Below are 14,631 nucleotides of genomic sequence, written 5' to 3' on the forward strand. Positions count from 1 at the left end.
AGCGTCGTTCCAAAATTAACTCAGCGATAGTCGCGATGTTATTATTCCGATTCGTTATTGCGTTATTTTTTTATTGGATAAACTTGCCGCGAAATCGGGACATAGTTACCGAAGCTCTCTGGCCTTGACCGCGACCCAGGGTCTTCATCCTCGGCAGATCGATTTGTTCTCTGAACTTCTAATTCTGTATTCACCTGCATATAGCCGTAATATTGCTACTGCTTAGGCATTGTAATAATTCAGGGTCATCGCGATCGACTTGTTGCGAAATCACGGGCATACCGAGCACGTCACTATGCTTTTCTTTTATTGGAAATTTATCCGAAGGAAACAAACATTCGTCGTAACTCGAGAAAATAAGATGGTGTCCGGTTCCTTTCCATCGTCTTCGATCTCGCACCGGAGTCTCGAGTTATCGGCAGAGGATTACGCAATCCTGGAACACTTCCGTTCAACGACAGAGTATCGTTTCGCAAAAAAGTTAGGCATGATTCAGGCAATCGGTCGAGAGATAGATGCCCCATTCCTCGCGTTTATCCGGTTATCAGCGATTCGAGCGAAGCGACGTGAGGAGATTCAGAAGTCACATGCGAGTGGTTTGTCGTAATTCTAATTGCTTCTTACGTGTTATGAATTTCCACGAGAATGGAACGAACGAATGTCTCTTCGTTTGCGTAAAATTCGCCGATCAATGTCGTTTTTTCATCGCTGGCACAAACGAGACGCTCTAATTTGCAACAAGGACTCGTGATCGAGGAGCACGACTTAAAATAAAGCGATCGCAACTGCAAGCGGCCACTTCTTTTTATTTACCTCGCTTCTGCTACCTAGACTTTTTTTCGCTTACATAATCGACTTGTTTAAAAAGAAGTTGGTCTGGTCCCGTGCGTATCTCGATAATTTCGGTGCCCATATGGTAGTTTCAGATAGAAGGAGAAGCCTGGTATTCACGCTTATATATATATATATATACGTATGCATCTAGACTTCCTCCGCGTCTATATTACACGCCTGTTTGTCGATTCTCTTATCAAAAATTGGAAAGCTTACCAGTTTTGTGCTGGCTGCCGAACACGTTGGATAATGAACGGCAATCGTTACGAAGACATTTTTGATTGTAATTAAGCCGCGTTATCGCGATAGAAATAAAATTACAGCTAGCCAGTGCAATCGATATTTAGGTCATGGTCACCTCTAAAAATGGATGCTCGATTAAAGGCTTCGGTTTCTTTTCCTCCCGCCTTTTCTTTCTTTCTTTTCCCTCCGAATCGCTTGCGTATGTACGCGAGAAAGCACGAAATCCTCTGTGAAATAAGACAATTAACGACCTTGGTTCTCCGTAAAGCTACACACGCAAAGATCGTTTACGCAGAATGAGATAATATAGTCAACGATTTCGCGCACATTTCAAGGTATGCGGGTCTTAAGTATTCAACGAGAAAAGCATCGATTTTATCGAACAGGATGATCGTCAGGGACACCGCGTAGTACGCTGTGGCTGGAAAGAAAAGCCTGCGAATTTTTCCCCGGCTCGATTCAGTCTGAAAGTATCACGTCCAGACTTGTCAAAAGCTGAGCGAACACAGAAGGGAACGGGGTAGAACGAGCGGATCGACGTGCACGAGAAGCATCCGTACACGAGGAAACTGAAACGAAGCGAGATAGCTAAAGAGAGGTAGTAGGCGAGAAAGAGAGCGAGGAACGAGCGTGTTGTATAGGGGGGAAACGTTGTAGGGATAGAAAGAGGAAGGGAGAGAGGAGAGTCAGACAGAGGGATTCAAGGTCGCGGGAGTCGGCTGTTTCCGTCGGAGTTCGGCGGCTAAAATTGTGTGTTGGCGCGGTTCTGCGGCCTTCGCGAACGTAGCCGCTTCTCTCACAGAAAAGTCAAGTTCAAGGCTAACCAGATATCGCGATACGCTTGCCTCTCTCTCTTTCTCCCTCTTTCTTTCTTTTTCCATTCCACGCTTCCTTCCGTCTGTGCTTTGGTAACTGCTTAATCGAACGGGTTATGGAGGGATTTGGAGAATGTGAGAAAATCGAGAATCACCGGTGAGTCCGGTCGAGTTCGATGGAGGCAAATCGAGCCAAATGGAGACGGGCTTACGCAATCTCTTTCCTCCCCGCCATTATCTTTTTTAATTTTCTTTCCTTTTTTTCTCGATCTACGTTGTTCGCTTTTTCCTCGATTTTCGTCGAATCGTTTGAAAGTCGATGGTATTGTCGCCTTCCTTTTCGTCATGGTGGTCGTCGTTATGCATGTATCGTAGTCGAGTGTTCCGTGCACCGCGTCGGTTTTTATTTCATTAATCTAAACGTGGGAGACGTGTGCGTGAAGCACTTCGCACGACTAGTCAAGTTCGAGGTTAACCAGATGCCGCGTTTTCTCTTTCTTTTTTCAATTCTTCGCTATCGATCTTCCTCTATCTTTCTGTCCTTCGGTAGCCACTCGATTAACGATTCTCGATCTTCGTCGATTTCAATTAAAACGAAATGCAACCGAGGAGACATTTTGACGAGAATTCGGCATCAATCAATGGGGATTCTAATAAAATTCATAGAGTACTCTCGATTCTAGTGACTTTTTTTGCTATTTTGCTCGGAGGTGGCTATTCACGGAATGAATAAAATGGAGCAGACTATATCGCCGTTTAAAATGGTCGCGTTGCAATGATAAGAGTCCACCCGTTGGAAGATAGATGGTGCCTGGGCAGCGCATAAATCTCCAGACGCGCGTCCCAAGCTCTCGCAAACGATCGTAACTGCATCTCGCAGAAGTCAAGTTCAAGGCTAACCAGATACTCTACGCTCCTTCCTTTTCCCCTCGACTCCCATTCTGCGTGCATTTAATATACGATACCGAGGGCAGGAGGGCGGCAGAGGAACAGACTTACGCAATCCTTTCACCGTTACTTTGTTCGCTATCGCTCTACCCACCGTTCCTTTAAGGATGCCTTCTTTGGTAGTAACTCGTCTACACGGATGGTTTTACTTTTCTCACGAGTTATCGTTTCTTCTTGGATTCTACCATTTTCAGTCTCCGTATCGAGACTAGAGGGACGTAGAGGTTAAGTAGAAGGGATAAAGACCGAACTAATCGGATTTGTAGAAAGTACGGGGTAACCGCGTAATTATAACTTTAACGCAAAGTTCAGGCTGATATTCCGAGAATATCGATGCCACGATTCGCGAATTTTCTGAAGTCAATTCTAAAAATGCTTGAGGCGTTGGTCGTGCTTAAAAATAGCAACGGAAAAAAAGTGCAGCTGACTGCAAAGCAGACTGTCTCTTCTGCTTTTCGGTATTTGCCATGGTTTGCTTGAAAGAGCAGCCATCATGCTTTACATCGTAGCTAGATGATAAACGGAAGAGTAGGATTGGCAAGAAATAGTAAATTGCTTTATTGGGTTGTTTTAGGTTTGTATGATCCCCGGTGGCGGCACCGAAAATATGATAGGAAATAATAGGACCATGGCGAATATTAAACAAGAAATCGAGAATCCTACGACGCCGACGCAAAATTATCAAGTTTGTTCACCGACCACTACGCTTCAACATCAAGAGGTATTTCGGACATGTAGTATTTACGGTGATTGTGATTCGTGAGACTAATTGAAAATGTAAAATAACTTAAAAATAATATAATTTTATGATACGTATCTTTGTAACATGATGTATGTTGACCGAGTCTATCGTATTTTCAGGTGATCTGCAGTAAAATAGAGGTGCCGCCCGATTATGGCGGGGGCGAAGGTAGTCCTGGCAGCCCGGAAATGCACCATTGTTCGTCAACTACGCAGCCTTTGGGAACACCCGAGGTATACACCCTTTGAACCGTAATCGAAACATTTACAATCTTGAGGAGACCGTTCTCCAATTCTCGAATTAGACTTATCGTACTGTTTCATTTAGGAAGGTGTTAAAGAAGAGGATATGATACCTAGAAGGCTCTGCCTAGTGTGCGGGGATGTTGCCAGTGGATTTCATTATGGAGTCGCGTCCTGCGAGGCATGTAAAGCGTTCTTTAAGAGAACGATACAAGGTAAGAAGAGTTCTTTCGCACACGCGAATGTTTCCTTCTGAAGGATTTTCCAGGTAGCACCATAGGATTTATAATTATAGCTGATTATCTCTATTAACGTTTCGGTTTTCCTGTTTCTCTGCTACCTCTTAATGTCAGGCCCCATTTTAATCAACTTTGACCACTCGAAAGCGTATGTATTCATAAGACTAACATTGGTGCTACCTGGACCAGAACCATGTATATTACAATAAAATAGCGAGTAATTTCACAGGTAACATCGAGTATACATGTCCTGCGAACGGGGAGTGTGAAATAAACAAGCGCAGGAGAAAAGCGTGCCAGGCGTGCAGGTTTCAAAAGTGCCTTAGACAAGGCATGTTGAAAGAGGGAGTACGATTGGATCGTGTCCGAGGAGGGAGACAAAAATATAGAAGATCCACCGATCCCTACACTACGACTGGGATCGTCCCTTTCGGTCGGTCCGAAGAGACACGACTGGAGTTCTTTCGTTAATAACTCGATAAATAACGTACTATAGAAAATGTACAGCTCCATACATTTCGATAGATACGATTAAATCTTTGATATTTTATTGTTTCTAGCAAACGTAGCAACAGGAGCTTCTAACGAAATAATAAGTAAGCTATCGGGCTCTTTCACTTTATTTTATTCGAGTCGGATACTTTGATTCGTTAGTAGATTTTTTTCATCCTGATACGAAAACACCTTACATCAAACGTAGATGTTCAACGTGTAAATGTTCAAACGGTAAATTTTTTTATTTATTGATAGATAATAAAATGCTGGAAACTCTGGCTGCCTGTGAACCCGACATGCTGCAAGTGTCCAATATCTCTTATACTCTTGATACAGATCAAAGAGTACTTGGACAATTATCTGACTTATATGATCGAGAGTTAGTTGGAATAATAGGTAATATATAATGTCAGTTTTTATATTAATATAAAATAGTATTTAATAACAGTATTTAAAAATTGATTTTTTCCTTAAAATTATTTTTTTTTTAAGGTTGGGCGAAGCAAATTCCTGGATTTAGTAGTTTAGCTTTAAACGATCAGATGCGACTTTTGCAAAGTACGTGGGCTGAAATATTGACGTTTAGTCTGGCGTGGAGAAGCATGCCAAATAATGGTAGATTAAGGTTTGCCCAAGATTTTACCCTTGACGAGCGACTTGCACGCGAATGTCACTGTACAGAGCTGTACACGCATGTGAGTATCACTTAATTATTTCAATGATTTCGATTCGTCACATACTTATCTCCCCTCTCTCTCTTTCTCCCTGTACATATATCTATACACACACGCACACACATATATATAAACGTCCAAATATATATATATTCGTATGTATGTATTGTTTATTTTTGGACAGTGTATCCAAATCGTCGAAAGGCTTCAAAGATTGGGTTTAACCAGAGAGGAATATTATGTGTTGAAAGCATTGATATTAGCAAACAGTGATGCGAGATCAGACGAGCCACAAACGTTACATCGTTTTCGAGATTCTATCCTAAATTCCCTATCTGATTGTGTGGCTGCAATAAGACCAGGACAAGCGCTTCGTGCCACCCAGAACATGTTCCTAGTGTTACCCAGTCTCAGGCAGGTTGATGGAATTGTTAGAAGATTTTGGTCTAGTGTTTATCGAACGGGGAAAGTACCAATGAACAAGCTCTTTGTAGAAATGTTAGAAGCTGCTTATTATCGATGAAGTATCAACTCGAACTTGATTTAACAATATCTATATTGAGGACTCTATAGAATCGCTGTTATTAAACGGGGTAGCAGCGTTATACTTATAACATGTTGAGCGTGAGTAGAGTACGCAATTTGTTGCGTCCTTTTAAAGCTATAAGCGAAAGACAGTGAGTGATAGTGAGACGTAAAAAGAGACGGAAATTGTGCAGTTTTATTCATTTTCTGTAAGAGAAAGACTCATACAAAAAGAAAAGGCTTTATTTTTCAAACGCGAAAGTGTTGGAGCGTGGAGCTTTGGCCAGTGATTCCAGCAGTCGTCGAAACTTGCGAAACACCTTAAGATAACAGTCACATTGTTTCGTCGAGATAACCAAACTTTCCTTTTCGAGTACCCCTTTTACAGGTACAGAGAAAAAAAAAAGAACGATGTTATTTCAAGATAGGATACGTAGTACAAGACGCGAGATGCTTTCTTTCGGAGCTCTCACTTTAGGATAATTTACGAAAACCTGTCGCCAGACAGAAGAACCTACCAAATAAATAAAACGTTTTCATTTACGTATTGATCGTATTACGTAAGATCGTGACACCGAACCGGTGATATCGTAGAAATCAAATGCAAATGTACTAACTGTGGGTGTTTGACGTTATAGAATTAGCATCGTGTTACCAAATACTACCAGTTCAATCAAAATTACACGTAGCTCCGATTCGAATGTTATTTTAGTTATGTCTTTTCTCTGAAAAATATCCAGTCAATTTGAAGCTAGAAGAACGTGAACTCTATATTTTTAACAAAAAAAAGAGCGTCGATAAAAAGTATGTGGTTTTATATAGAGTAACTGCACATTTTAATACTACTAAGTGTAAAGATCGATAAATGTAAATCGATGTGTGTACTGCATTGAACATCCATAGTTATAGTTCAGCGAATGAATTTAGTATGTGCTGTTGTACAAATTGAACCAATTACGCGAACAGAGCTGTGAACAGTGAACAAGGAAAAGCGAAAGAATGGCTGGATCGTTCTCTAATTAGCGCCATGCTGTTTTTTACGAGGTACTGTGAAAAAAATGTTTCGAGAACGAACCTTTGGCCAGGTTGCCAGGTTCTTAGGAAGAGCAGAAAAAAAAATTTAATCGATTGTTGAAATGATTGCGAAGTGTTATTCGCACGTGCCACACAGAGAGCGTAGGAGAATATATATTATATTATATTATTATATTATATTATATTGTATGTATTCAGGGATCTTTATTATCTAGTTATTATTGTTACGAGATCTTTGCACGGATCTTGCGCATAATATCGCTTTCTCCAAAGCGAGGAATCGTAATATCGTATAGGAGCTACTACTCACACACAAAAAGGTTCATTTTTAAAAAGAGGAAAAACCGTTTATTACAAATTAATGGAGTTTTTTCTTTCTCTGTTACACGCAACAAAGCGCAAGGTTTCTATCGATTAACGAATCAGCTTTTTGTTATTTCATGATTACGGAATATTAACGAGAGAAAGAAATTGTTTAATGGAAAGTTATAAAAAAATATTAAAATAAACGTTAAGCGGTTCAAATCGCTGGGAACCTTGCGATCTTGACATGCGGTGTAATCATGGGACGTTCAGAGTGCAATAATATTAGGACATGCGATTGCATTTCTTTCTCGGTCAATTCAATCGCGACGTCCGTTTCAGTTTCCTTTATTTCCGTATTTCATCGATCTTTTAACGTTTGAAACTTTGTTTAAACCGCCTGCATTTAAATACACGATGCAAATAGTTGACAGTAACGCTTACACATTGCGTGTCCTTTCTCCATTAGTTTTTCTCGATTACCTACGACGGTTCGTTCCTCACTGTGAAACAGACAACGCAACGAATGCGATGGGGAAAAAAGAAAGAAGAAAGTCGCTGTTAAGCCACGGCGAATTTTTGTTCCGCGTTTCTCTTTGCCCATTTTTTTTTTTTTTATTTAATTTTCTTTCTTTTTTTCGATAATGTGTTTTCGTTTTCTCTCTCTTTCTTTCTTTCGTTCTTTTTTTTTTATCTGCGAATTACAGTAAAAGAATCACGTTGTTTACTACACTGCCTTTCAGGTCATAAAGTTTGGAAGAGAATCAAATGTTGATCGTTTATTGGTAAATGATGTTAAATACTGTTCTTACATGTATCGGAAATGATTTTTCGAAATGTTTGACTCTGTTTATTATGCGACTATTTTTTAGGGTATCAATATCTAACGTTTTGATGGCGCTTATCACACGTTGATAGTATCAGCCGTTGTTCGAATCAAAGAAAATTGTTTTAATATCGATGTTTAGTTTCAGACGATGATACTATCTGTACCGTCCAACCTAGGAGGTATTAAAATTATGTATTAATAGTGACCAATCAGGCCTGGTAGTTTAAAAATATTTTAATTTTATTCCTGTTAAATATGTTAACATCTTTTTTTTCCAGTCACCACGATCAATGAAATTTTGTATGGAACCGATGTACGTGTTATTTGAGTACCTCAAATTTACCTTTACGTTTTAATAGACGCATACTCGTTTCTTTTCTTTCGCTTTTCTTTCTTTTTTTTTTTTTTTTTTATTAATCGATTGTTGAAATGATTGCGAAGTGTTATTCGCACGTGCCACACAGAGAGCGTAGGAGAATATATATTATATTATATTATTATATTATATTATATTGTATGTATTCAGGGATCTTTATTATCTAGTTATTATTGTTACGAGATCTTTGCACGGATCTTGCGCATAATATCGCTTTCTCCAAAGCGAGGAATCGTAATATCGTATAGGAGCTACTACTCACACACAAAAAGGTTCATTTTTAAAAAGAGGAAAAACCGTTTATTACAAATTAATGGAGTTTTTTCTTTCTCTGTTACACGCAACAAAGCGCAAGGTTTCTATCGATTAACGAATCAGCTTTTTGTTATTTCATGATTACGGAATATTAACGAGAGAAAGAAATTGTTTAATGGAAAGTTATAAAAAAATATTAAAATAAACGTTAAGCGGTTCAAATCGCTGGGAACCTTGCGATCTTGACATGCGGTGTAATCATGGGACGTTCAGAGTGCAATAATATTAGGACATGCGATTGCATTTCTTTCTCGGTCAATTCAATCGCGACGTCCGTTTCAGTTTCCTTTATTTCCGTATTTCATCGATCTTTTAACGTTTGAAACTTTGTTTAAACCGCCTGCATTTAAATACACGATGCAAATAGTTGACAGTAACGCTTACACATTGCGTGTCCTTTCTCCATTAGTTTTTCTCGATTACCTACGACGGTTCGTTCCTCACTGTGAAACAGACAACGCAACGAATGCGATGGGGAAAAAAGAAAGAAGAAAGTCGCTGTTAAGCCACGGCGAATTTTTGTTCCGCGTTTCTCTTTGCCCATTTTTTTTTTTTTTATTTAATTTTCTTTCTTTTTTTCGATAATGTGTTTTCGTTTTCTCTCTCTTTCTTTCTTTCGTTCTTTTTTTTTTATCTGCGAATTACAGTAAAAGAATCACGTTGTTTACTACACTGCCTTTCAGGTCATAAAGTTTGGAAGAGAATCAAATGTTGATCGTTTATTGGTAAATGATGTTAAATACTGTTCTTACATGTATCGGAAATGATTTTTCGAAATGTTTGACTCTGTTTATTATGCGACTATTTTTTAGGGTATCAATATCTAACGTTTTGATGGCGCTTATCACACGTTGATAGTATCAGCCGTTGTTCGAATCAAAGAAAATTGTTTTAATATCGATGTTTAGTTTCAGACGATGATACTATCTGTACCGTCCAACCTAGGAGGTATTAAAATTATGTATTAATAGTGACCAATCAGGCCTGGTAGTTTAAAAATATTTTAATTTTATTCCTGTTAAATATGTTAACATCTTTTTTTTCCAGTCACCACGATCAATGAAATTTTGTATGGAACCGATGTACGTGTTATTTGAGTACCTCAAATTTACCTTTACGTTTTAATAGACGCATACTCGTTTCTTTTCTTTCGCTTTTCTTTCTTTTTTTTTTTTTTTTTTCTTCCAGAACTCGAGTAAAACGTAGAATTTTCACGTGCCATCAATTCGTGGTCCATTTTTTTCTTTTTCCTACTAATTATACACTTTCCTTTTTTTTTTTTCTTTTTAAGGCGTCACGTTTTTTTGCGAGGCAAACAAGTTTTCGAGCGAATGAATTTTGGAGAGGCCTAAAAGTATCTCGACAGATACGTTTAGTTTTTTAGTTTTCAAGATTCTACCGCATCTGACATCGCAATGAAATTGTAGAACGCGATCCATCGCGACGAAGCGACAGGTTGATATTCGATTAACGATACCAGCTACTAATCTTCATCCTCTGGTTTCGCGATCAAGGAAAGGGGTTCAAAGGTATTTTCAGGAATTAGTAAACGTGTCGGTTGGGTGTTGAATTTTCAAAGCATTTTCTTTATAAGATGTTCATCGATTCGCCGTGGCGGTAGAATCGTAGTCTCAGGGTTTCAACCAACAACCAACAAACAAATGATACAAATTTAGACACATATAAATAATTAAGCGCGCGAGTATATTTGTGGAGCAAAATATTATAATAGTAACTATAGTAATAATAACGAGGATGATGATGATGATGATAACGATAACGATGATGATAACGATAATAATAACGATAAAGAATATTAACATTAGTATTAATGATGATAATGATGATAATAAAGATGACAAGAAACACTATACACGGTGACTTCTTGCACAGTGAACGAAAATTTGCGTATTCGCTTTGCGTACTGGTGCATGCACCGCGAAAGGGAAATAATTCTAACGTCACTTTTTTTCTTAATGGACCTCTTTTCTGCGCTAGGGAGAGAATTTGTACATATATAATTTATCCGCATCGCGAGAATTTACACGAAGAAATTCAACTATGTCCTGTATTTTTCTTGCACCGCATGGTCGCTCAACTCGAAAACGCTTCCGCTTCTCTCGCGAAACGTGCGTGCGCCAAGGAAGATGACAAATGGATCGTGGACTTGAAATGTTTCATATATCATAGCGTACAGTGTTTACAGTGTAGGTTTGTTTCTTCTTCGAAAGTACAATATAAAGTGGTTCTTCGAAAATCCTTCTTTCCTCGTTCGCTCGTCGGACGGATTTGCCAGACCAGTCGTAAATTGTACCTGCTGCGAAGAAACGCTGCTTCTGCGACCTCTACGAATATGTGTACAGATACCTGTAATTATAATTTTTATATAAGAAAAGAACGTATGCGTGAGCATTAGACAGTAAAAACGATCGAAAATAAAATAGAAATTCAGCTCGATTTTTGTTCTTGAAATCTTCAATGTAACGGGTCTTCCCGTTCGAACCGCCAACGAAATTCGCAAACATTCGCATATTCGCCAAACGTGCCGATCCCGACGAAATAGAATATACTTGTCCTCAGTTGGCGCAGCGATCATGTCACGAGAGGTGGTTCCGCGCGTGTTCCGTTTATTAATCTTCTTCCTCGTTACGTTTTCCAGTAAGTCTTATTTTTCTTTAACATAAGCCACATGGCTGCTAGCATAAGACACCGATTGGATTGCGAAAATTAAAACACGACATTGCCCGTAGGAGCAAGTTCGCACGTGCTGTCGGACGAGTGTTTGGAATTCGACATCGCCGAGCTGGAGGATTATTTGTCAAAGTACAATTTGGAAAATGTACCGACGATCGATATGATGATCGGCGGGTTCAAATGTCCGGTCACAGCTTTGCCCTTTGGCGCTTTGAAATCGGACTGGGCAAGGCTGCTGCTTCTGCAAAGAGCGCAACCAAAGGAATCAATTTTCCTAGAGAAACTGGGTCGTCTTTTCAGAATTTTAGCGATTGCTTATTTCCGAATGGAAGAACGTTTCGATTTTACCAAACCTGGATCTCCCAGTGCAGGCAGGTTGGTAAGGAAAAGCGTAATTTTATATGACAAAATCTTTCCCGCTTGTTTGTCCCTTTTACTTCACTTCGTTCGAATATTTCGATAGCGTAATTACATCGTCTACGCACAAAAGCACTACCAACGATTCACGGAACGAAACAAAGAAACTCGATATCTCGACAACCGATTCAAGGGAAACTGATGAAGCTCCGGCCAGTTTTGCTACGAGTACCTTCGTTTTTAATAGCGAAGAATCCACTGGCGCTGTCAAAATTGAACGAACCACTTTTACCAGCTCGAATGTAACGATGGGAGAGAAGCAGCACGATTTTGATACGATACTCGATATTTCTTCCACCACCGTCGCATTTTCACCTGTTGATAACTGGACAGTGCTTCACCCGAGCAAAGAAGTCGATGAAAGGAAAACGGTGACGGCTTTCACAAATATTACGACTTTCTCAGACATAATCACCGGGAAAGCAAAATACACGGTGATATCTACCTCGAGAACGAATGAACCGACTGAAACGACCGAAGCCATTATTTTTAACAGCAGTCCAGACGATTTTATTCCTATTTCCACAAAAGCCGAATCGAGCGAAGATAAAGATGATTCCGTTGTCGTTAAGAGCATCGAATTACAGCCAATGTTAACGAGTCCAGTTTCAACTAGTACCATTCCACTCGTCACAGCTTTTGCTGTTACCGATAATTCAAGAACAACGACAGATCGCGAAAAGTCAGCGGATAAAAATGACCCAGAGAGAGGGACGAGGAAGTCGATTAGCTCGAGCAAGTTCAACGGCAGAGGTGATTTTCCTGTATCGAATAATCAAGACGATTCAGATTTTAACTCGATCGAATCTGAAGATATAAATAGCCTAGGGATTTTCCACGTGAAGACTAGCACCGAAGGAAGTCGCGTTTATTCGGATAAAATCTCTGCCAACGGGGTGGTTAGCTCTGCCGAAAGTTTTAATGAAAGTCGCCCGAATCATCGGACAGACGCTGTTTCCCGAGTGCTCGAAAAGGTTCCAGGGAATTCCTCGAATTCTACGGGCCCTCGAAATGAGTCGAAGACACCTTCGATCCCCGGAAGACCCCCGTTGGACGATGACTTTTGGAAATACATCGTAGCTTCGCGGAAAGTTACCTCGACTACTGCTAGGGCGAGACCTAGGCTAGCATCGAAGACAGTGTCTGACAGATCTAAAGAGAATTCGATTAAACCGAGGAAACGCGGGAGCTTGAACACCAACGTGGAGAAGAATTTTCGATGGTTCTACAATTTCGGGTTCCAGAATGAGGAACGGTCCAGGTATACACTTTTCTAAACGTATCGTCTTCCTGGGACTTTCCATTAATTTCGTATCTTCGTTAATAATAACTTGTGATTAATAACTATATTATAACTATAACTATAACTAACTATATTATGTTAATAACTTACAGCGACAAGCTGGTTGATCGACCAGGTGCCTATATCGAGTGCAATGGGAAGAGACAGAACGGAGAATAAGCCTATCGAAGGATCACGTGGATTTTTCCCAGAGAAACAAAAGCTCTTTGTACCTAAACGAAAAAGGAGTAAAGAAAAGGGAAGCTTTGTACCCAAACGCAAGTGATCGGATGGAATCATGGATAATAAAACTGTTTGAATTTCATCTCGTTGGATCTTGCTTCTTGGTCTGTCTCGTTATATCCTGCTGGTGTGGGGGATGCGACAACTGGACACTTGCCGATTCTTATCAGCGATATCGCGGGTCAGTCCATAAATTCATGAGCCGGGGCAACGCTGACTGATATTTACGAGGTCCGCAGCTGGTAACGTTCGTCATGCTTTACGAGCTGTCGTAAACGAATCCTCTTATTATTCGATTCCGTCTGTAGGATTGGCTGTGCGAATCGTCTGCAAGCAGTTCGATCGTGCGATTCGCGCGATGCAATTTACGCGGGGAACGATAGGTCGAACGGGAAGGGGCATCGTGTTTCGGATATGATTACGATCCAGTTGAAATTACACGCGAAATCGCGGGAAAAAAGAGATACGGGATCAGTGTTGCGCTGTTTAAAATGCCCCGGTTATACGCTGCAGAGGGAATGAAAACGGTTGCGATGAGTTCATAATTGGCTTTACGCAAACTATCGTGATTCGATGGTTTAATAACGGTTTTTCGAGATAGCACGGCCGATCAGTTTAATTTGCAACGATAGCATATCAGCGGGTTGTGGCTAATAACCAGTCGAAGGTACGCGAACAAATAGGTGTGTTCAATCAGCGCGCCGCGCCATTCCGAATTATTCCGTGCCGATATTTTTGTTAAAATTATCCATCCATTCGTTCCGTGCAATTACGCGGCGAATTACGCTCCGCGATAGTGTGTATAAACAAAATGAAACATACGGCAGATCACCGAGTTTGGTCATTTTCTCGCTCGTATAGTTTATATCGTACTGGATAAAACGCGATTAAATACGCTCGAGATGCAGATTCGTTTAGATCAGGTTCGAAATTACCGGTGGATAAGAAAATGAAGGGATGTAGTGGGTATTAAAGAATGATGACACTATTTCCTGTTACTACGAGCTTTATTACAGAGGACGCGGTGTCGGGCCCTTTTTCTCAGGGCCTAGACCAAACGTTCCAGGTGGTCCACGTGTCCGCGTGTCATAGGGGCCTTTTCGTAAAGACATGAACCAGGTCCCCATTGATTCTGGACCCACGATGTCTCTAGGAATGGAAACAATATATTGGCTTTATTTTTTCGCATCGACAGATGTGTTCCTACAAAAATATCGAAAAATTGATCGTACCTGTATGTGGGATTGGAATAAGTACGGCCCTGAAAGAATGTCAAGTGTGTTTGGGCTTAGAATGAAAGTGACGCAAGAGGATTGACTGAAAAGAATGTTTATGGTAGAGTCGAGTGAAAGTTTAGGGATGCGTCCAGAATGGTTGAAG

The 14,631-nt window shown here is 40.2% G+C and overlaps 2 protein-coding genes across 2 annotated transcripts in view; both read left to right on the top strand.

Annotated features, from left to right (window-relative positions):
- The window catches only part of ERR (estrogen-related receptor), a 10,639-nt gene extending 4,131 nt beyond the window's left edge, over positions 1–6,508 (top strand). Inside the window, exons 2-9 of the mRNA XM_017905862.1 lie at positions 3,415–3,561; positions 3,702–3,815; positions 3,910–4,039; positions 4,278–4,496; positions 4,624–4,659; positions 4,814–4,954; positions 5,051–5,253; positions 5,417–6,508. Coding sequence (XP_017761351.1) covers positions 3,415–3,561; positions 3,702–3,815; positions 3,910–4,039; positions 4,278–4,496; positions 4,624–4,659; positions 4,814–4,954; positions 5,051–5,253; positions 5,417–5,755 — 1,329 coding nt within the window. The 3' untranslated portion in view covers positions 5,756–6,508. The remainder of the gene's footprint in view (positions 1–3,414; positions 3,562–3,701; positions 3,816–3,909; positions 4,040–4,277; positions 4,497–4,623; positions 4,660–4,813; positions 4,955–5,050; positions 5,254–5,416) is intronic.
- A 3,962-nt stretch (positions 6,509–10,470) lies between these two features.
- Positions 10,471–13,279, top strand: LOC108551626 (endochitinase A-like). Its single transcript, XM_017905854.1, has 5 exons — positions 10,471–10,542; positions 11,060–11,273; positions 11,366–11,684; positions 11,773–12,987; positions 13,122–13,279. The coding sequence occupies exons 1-5, from the start codon at positions 10,471–10,473 to the stop codon at positions 13,186–13,188; spliced, it is 1,887 nt and encodes a 628-aa protein (XP_017761343.1). The 3' UTR covers positions 13,189–13,279.
- The last annotated feature ends 1,352 nt before the right edge of the window (positions 13,280–14,631 follow it).

This window comes from Eufriesea mexicana, unplaced genomic scaffold (genome assembly GCF_001483705.2).
Source record: "Eufriesea mexicana isolate 0111107269 unplaced genomic scaffold, ASM148370v2 scaffold4786, whole genome shotgun sequence".
Lineage (NCBI taxonomy): Eukaryota > Metazoa > Arthropoda > Insecta > Hymenoptera > Apidae > Eufriesea > Eufriesea mexicana.

What these genes read in the sequence shown, in the direction of transcription:
- LOC108551626 (XM_017905854.1), top strand. Translation starts at nt 10,471, where the DNA reads ATGACAAGAAACACTATACACGGTGACTTCTTGCACAGTGAACGAAAA. An exon ending in CGTATTCGCTTTGCGTACTG is followed by an intron (nt 10,543 to 11,059) that starts GTGCATGCACCG and finishes AAAATAAAATAG; the next exon opens with AAATTCAGCTCGATTTTTGT. An exon ending in CTTCCTCGTTACGTTTTCCA is followed by an intron (nt 11,274 to 11,365) that starts GTAAGTCTTATT and finishes CATTGCCCGTAG; the next exon opens with GAGCAAGTTCGCACGTGCTG.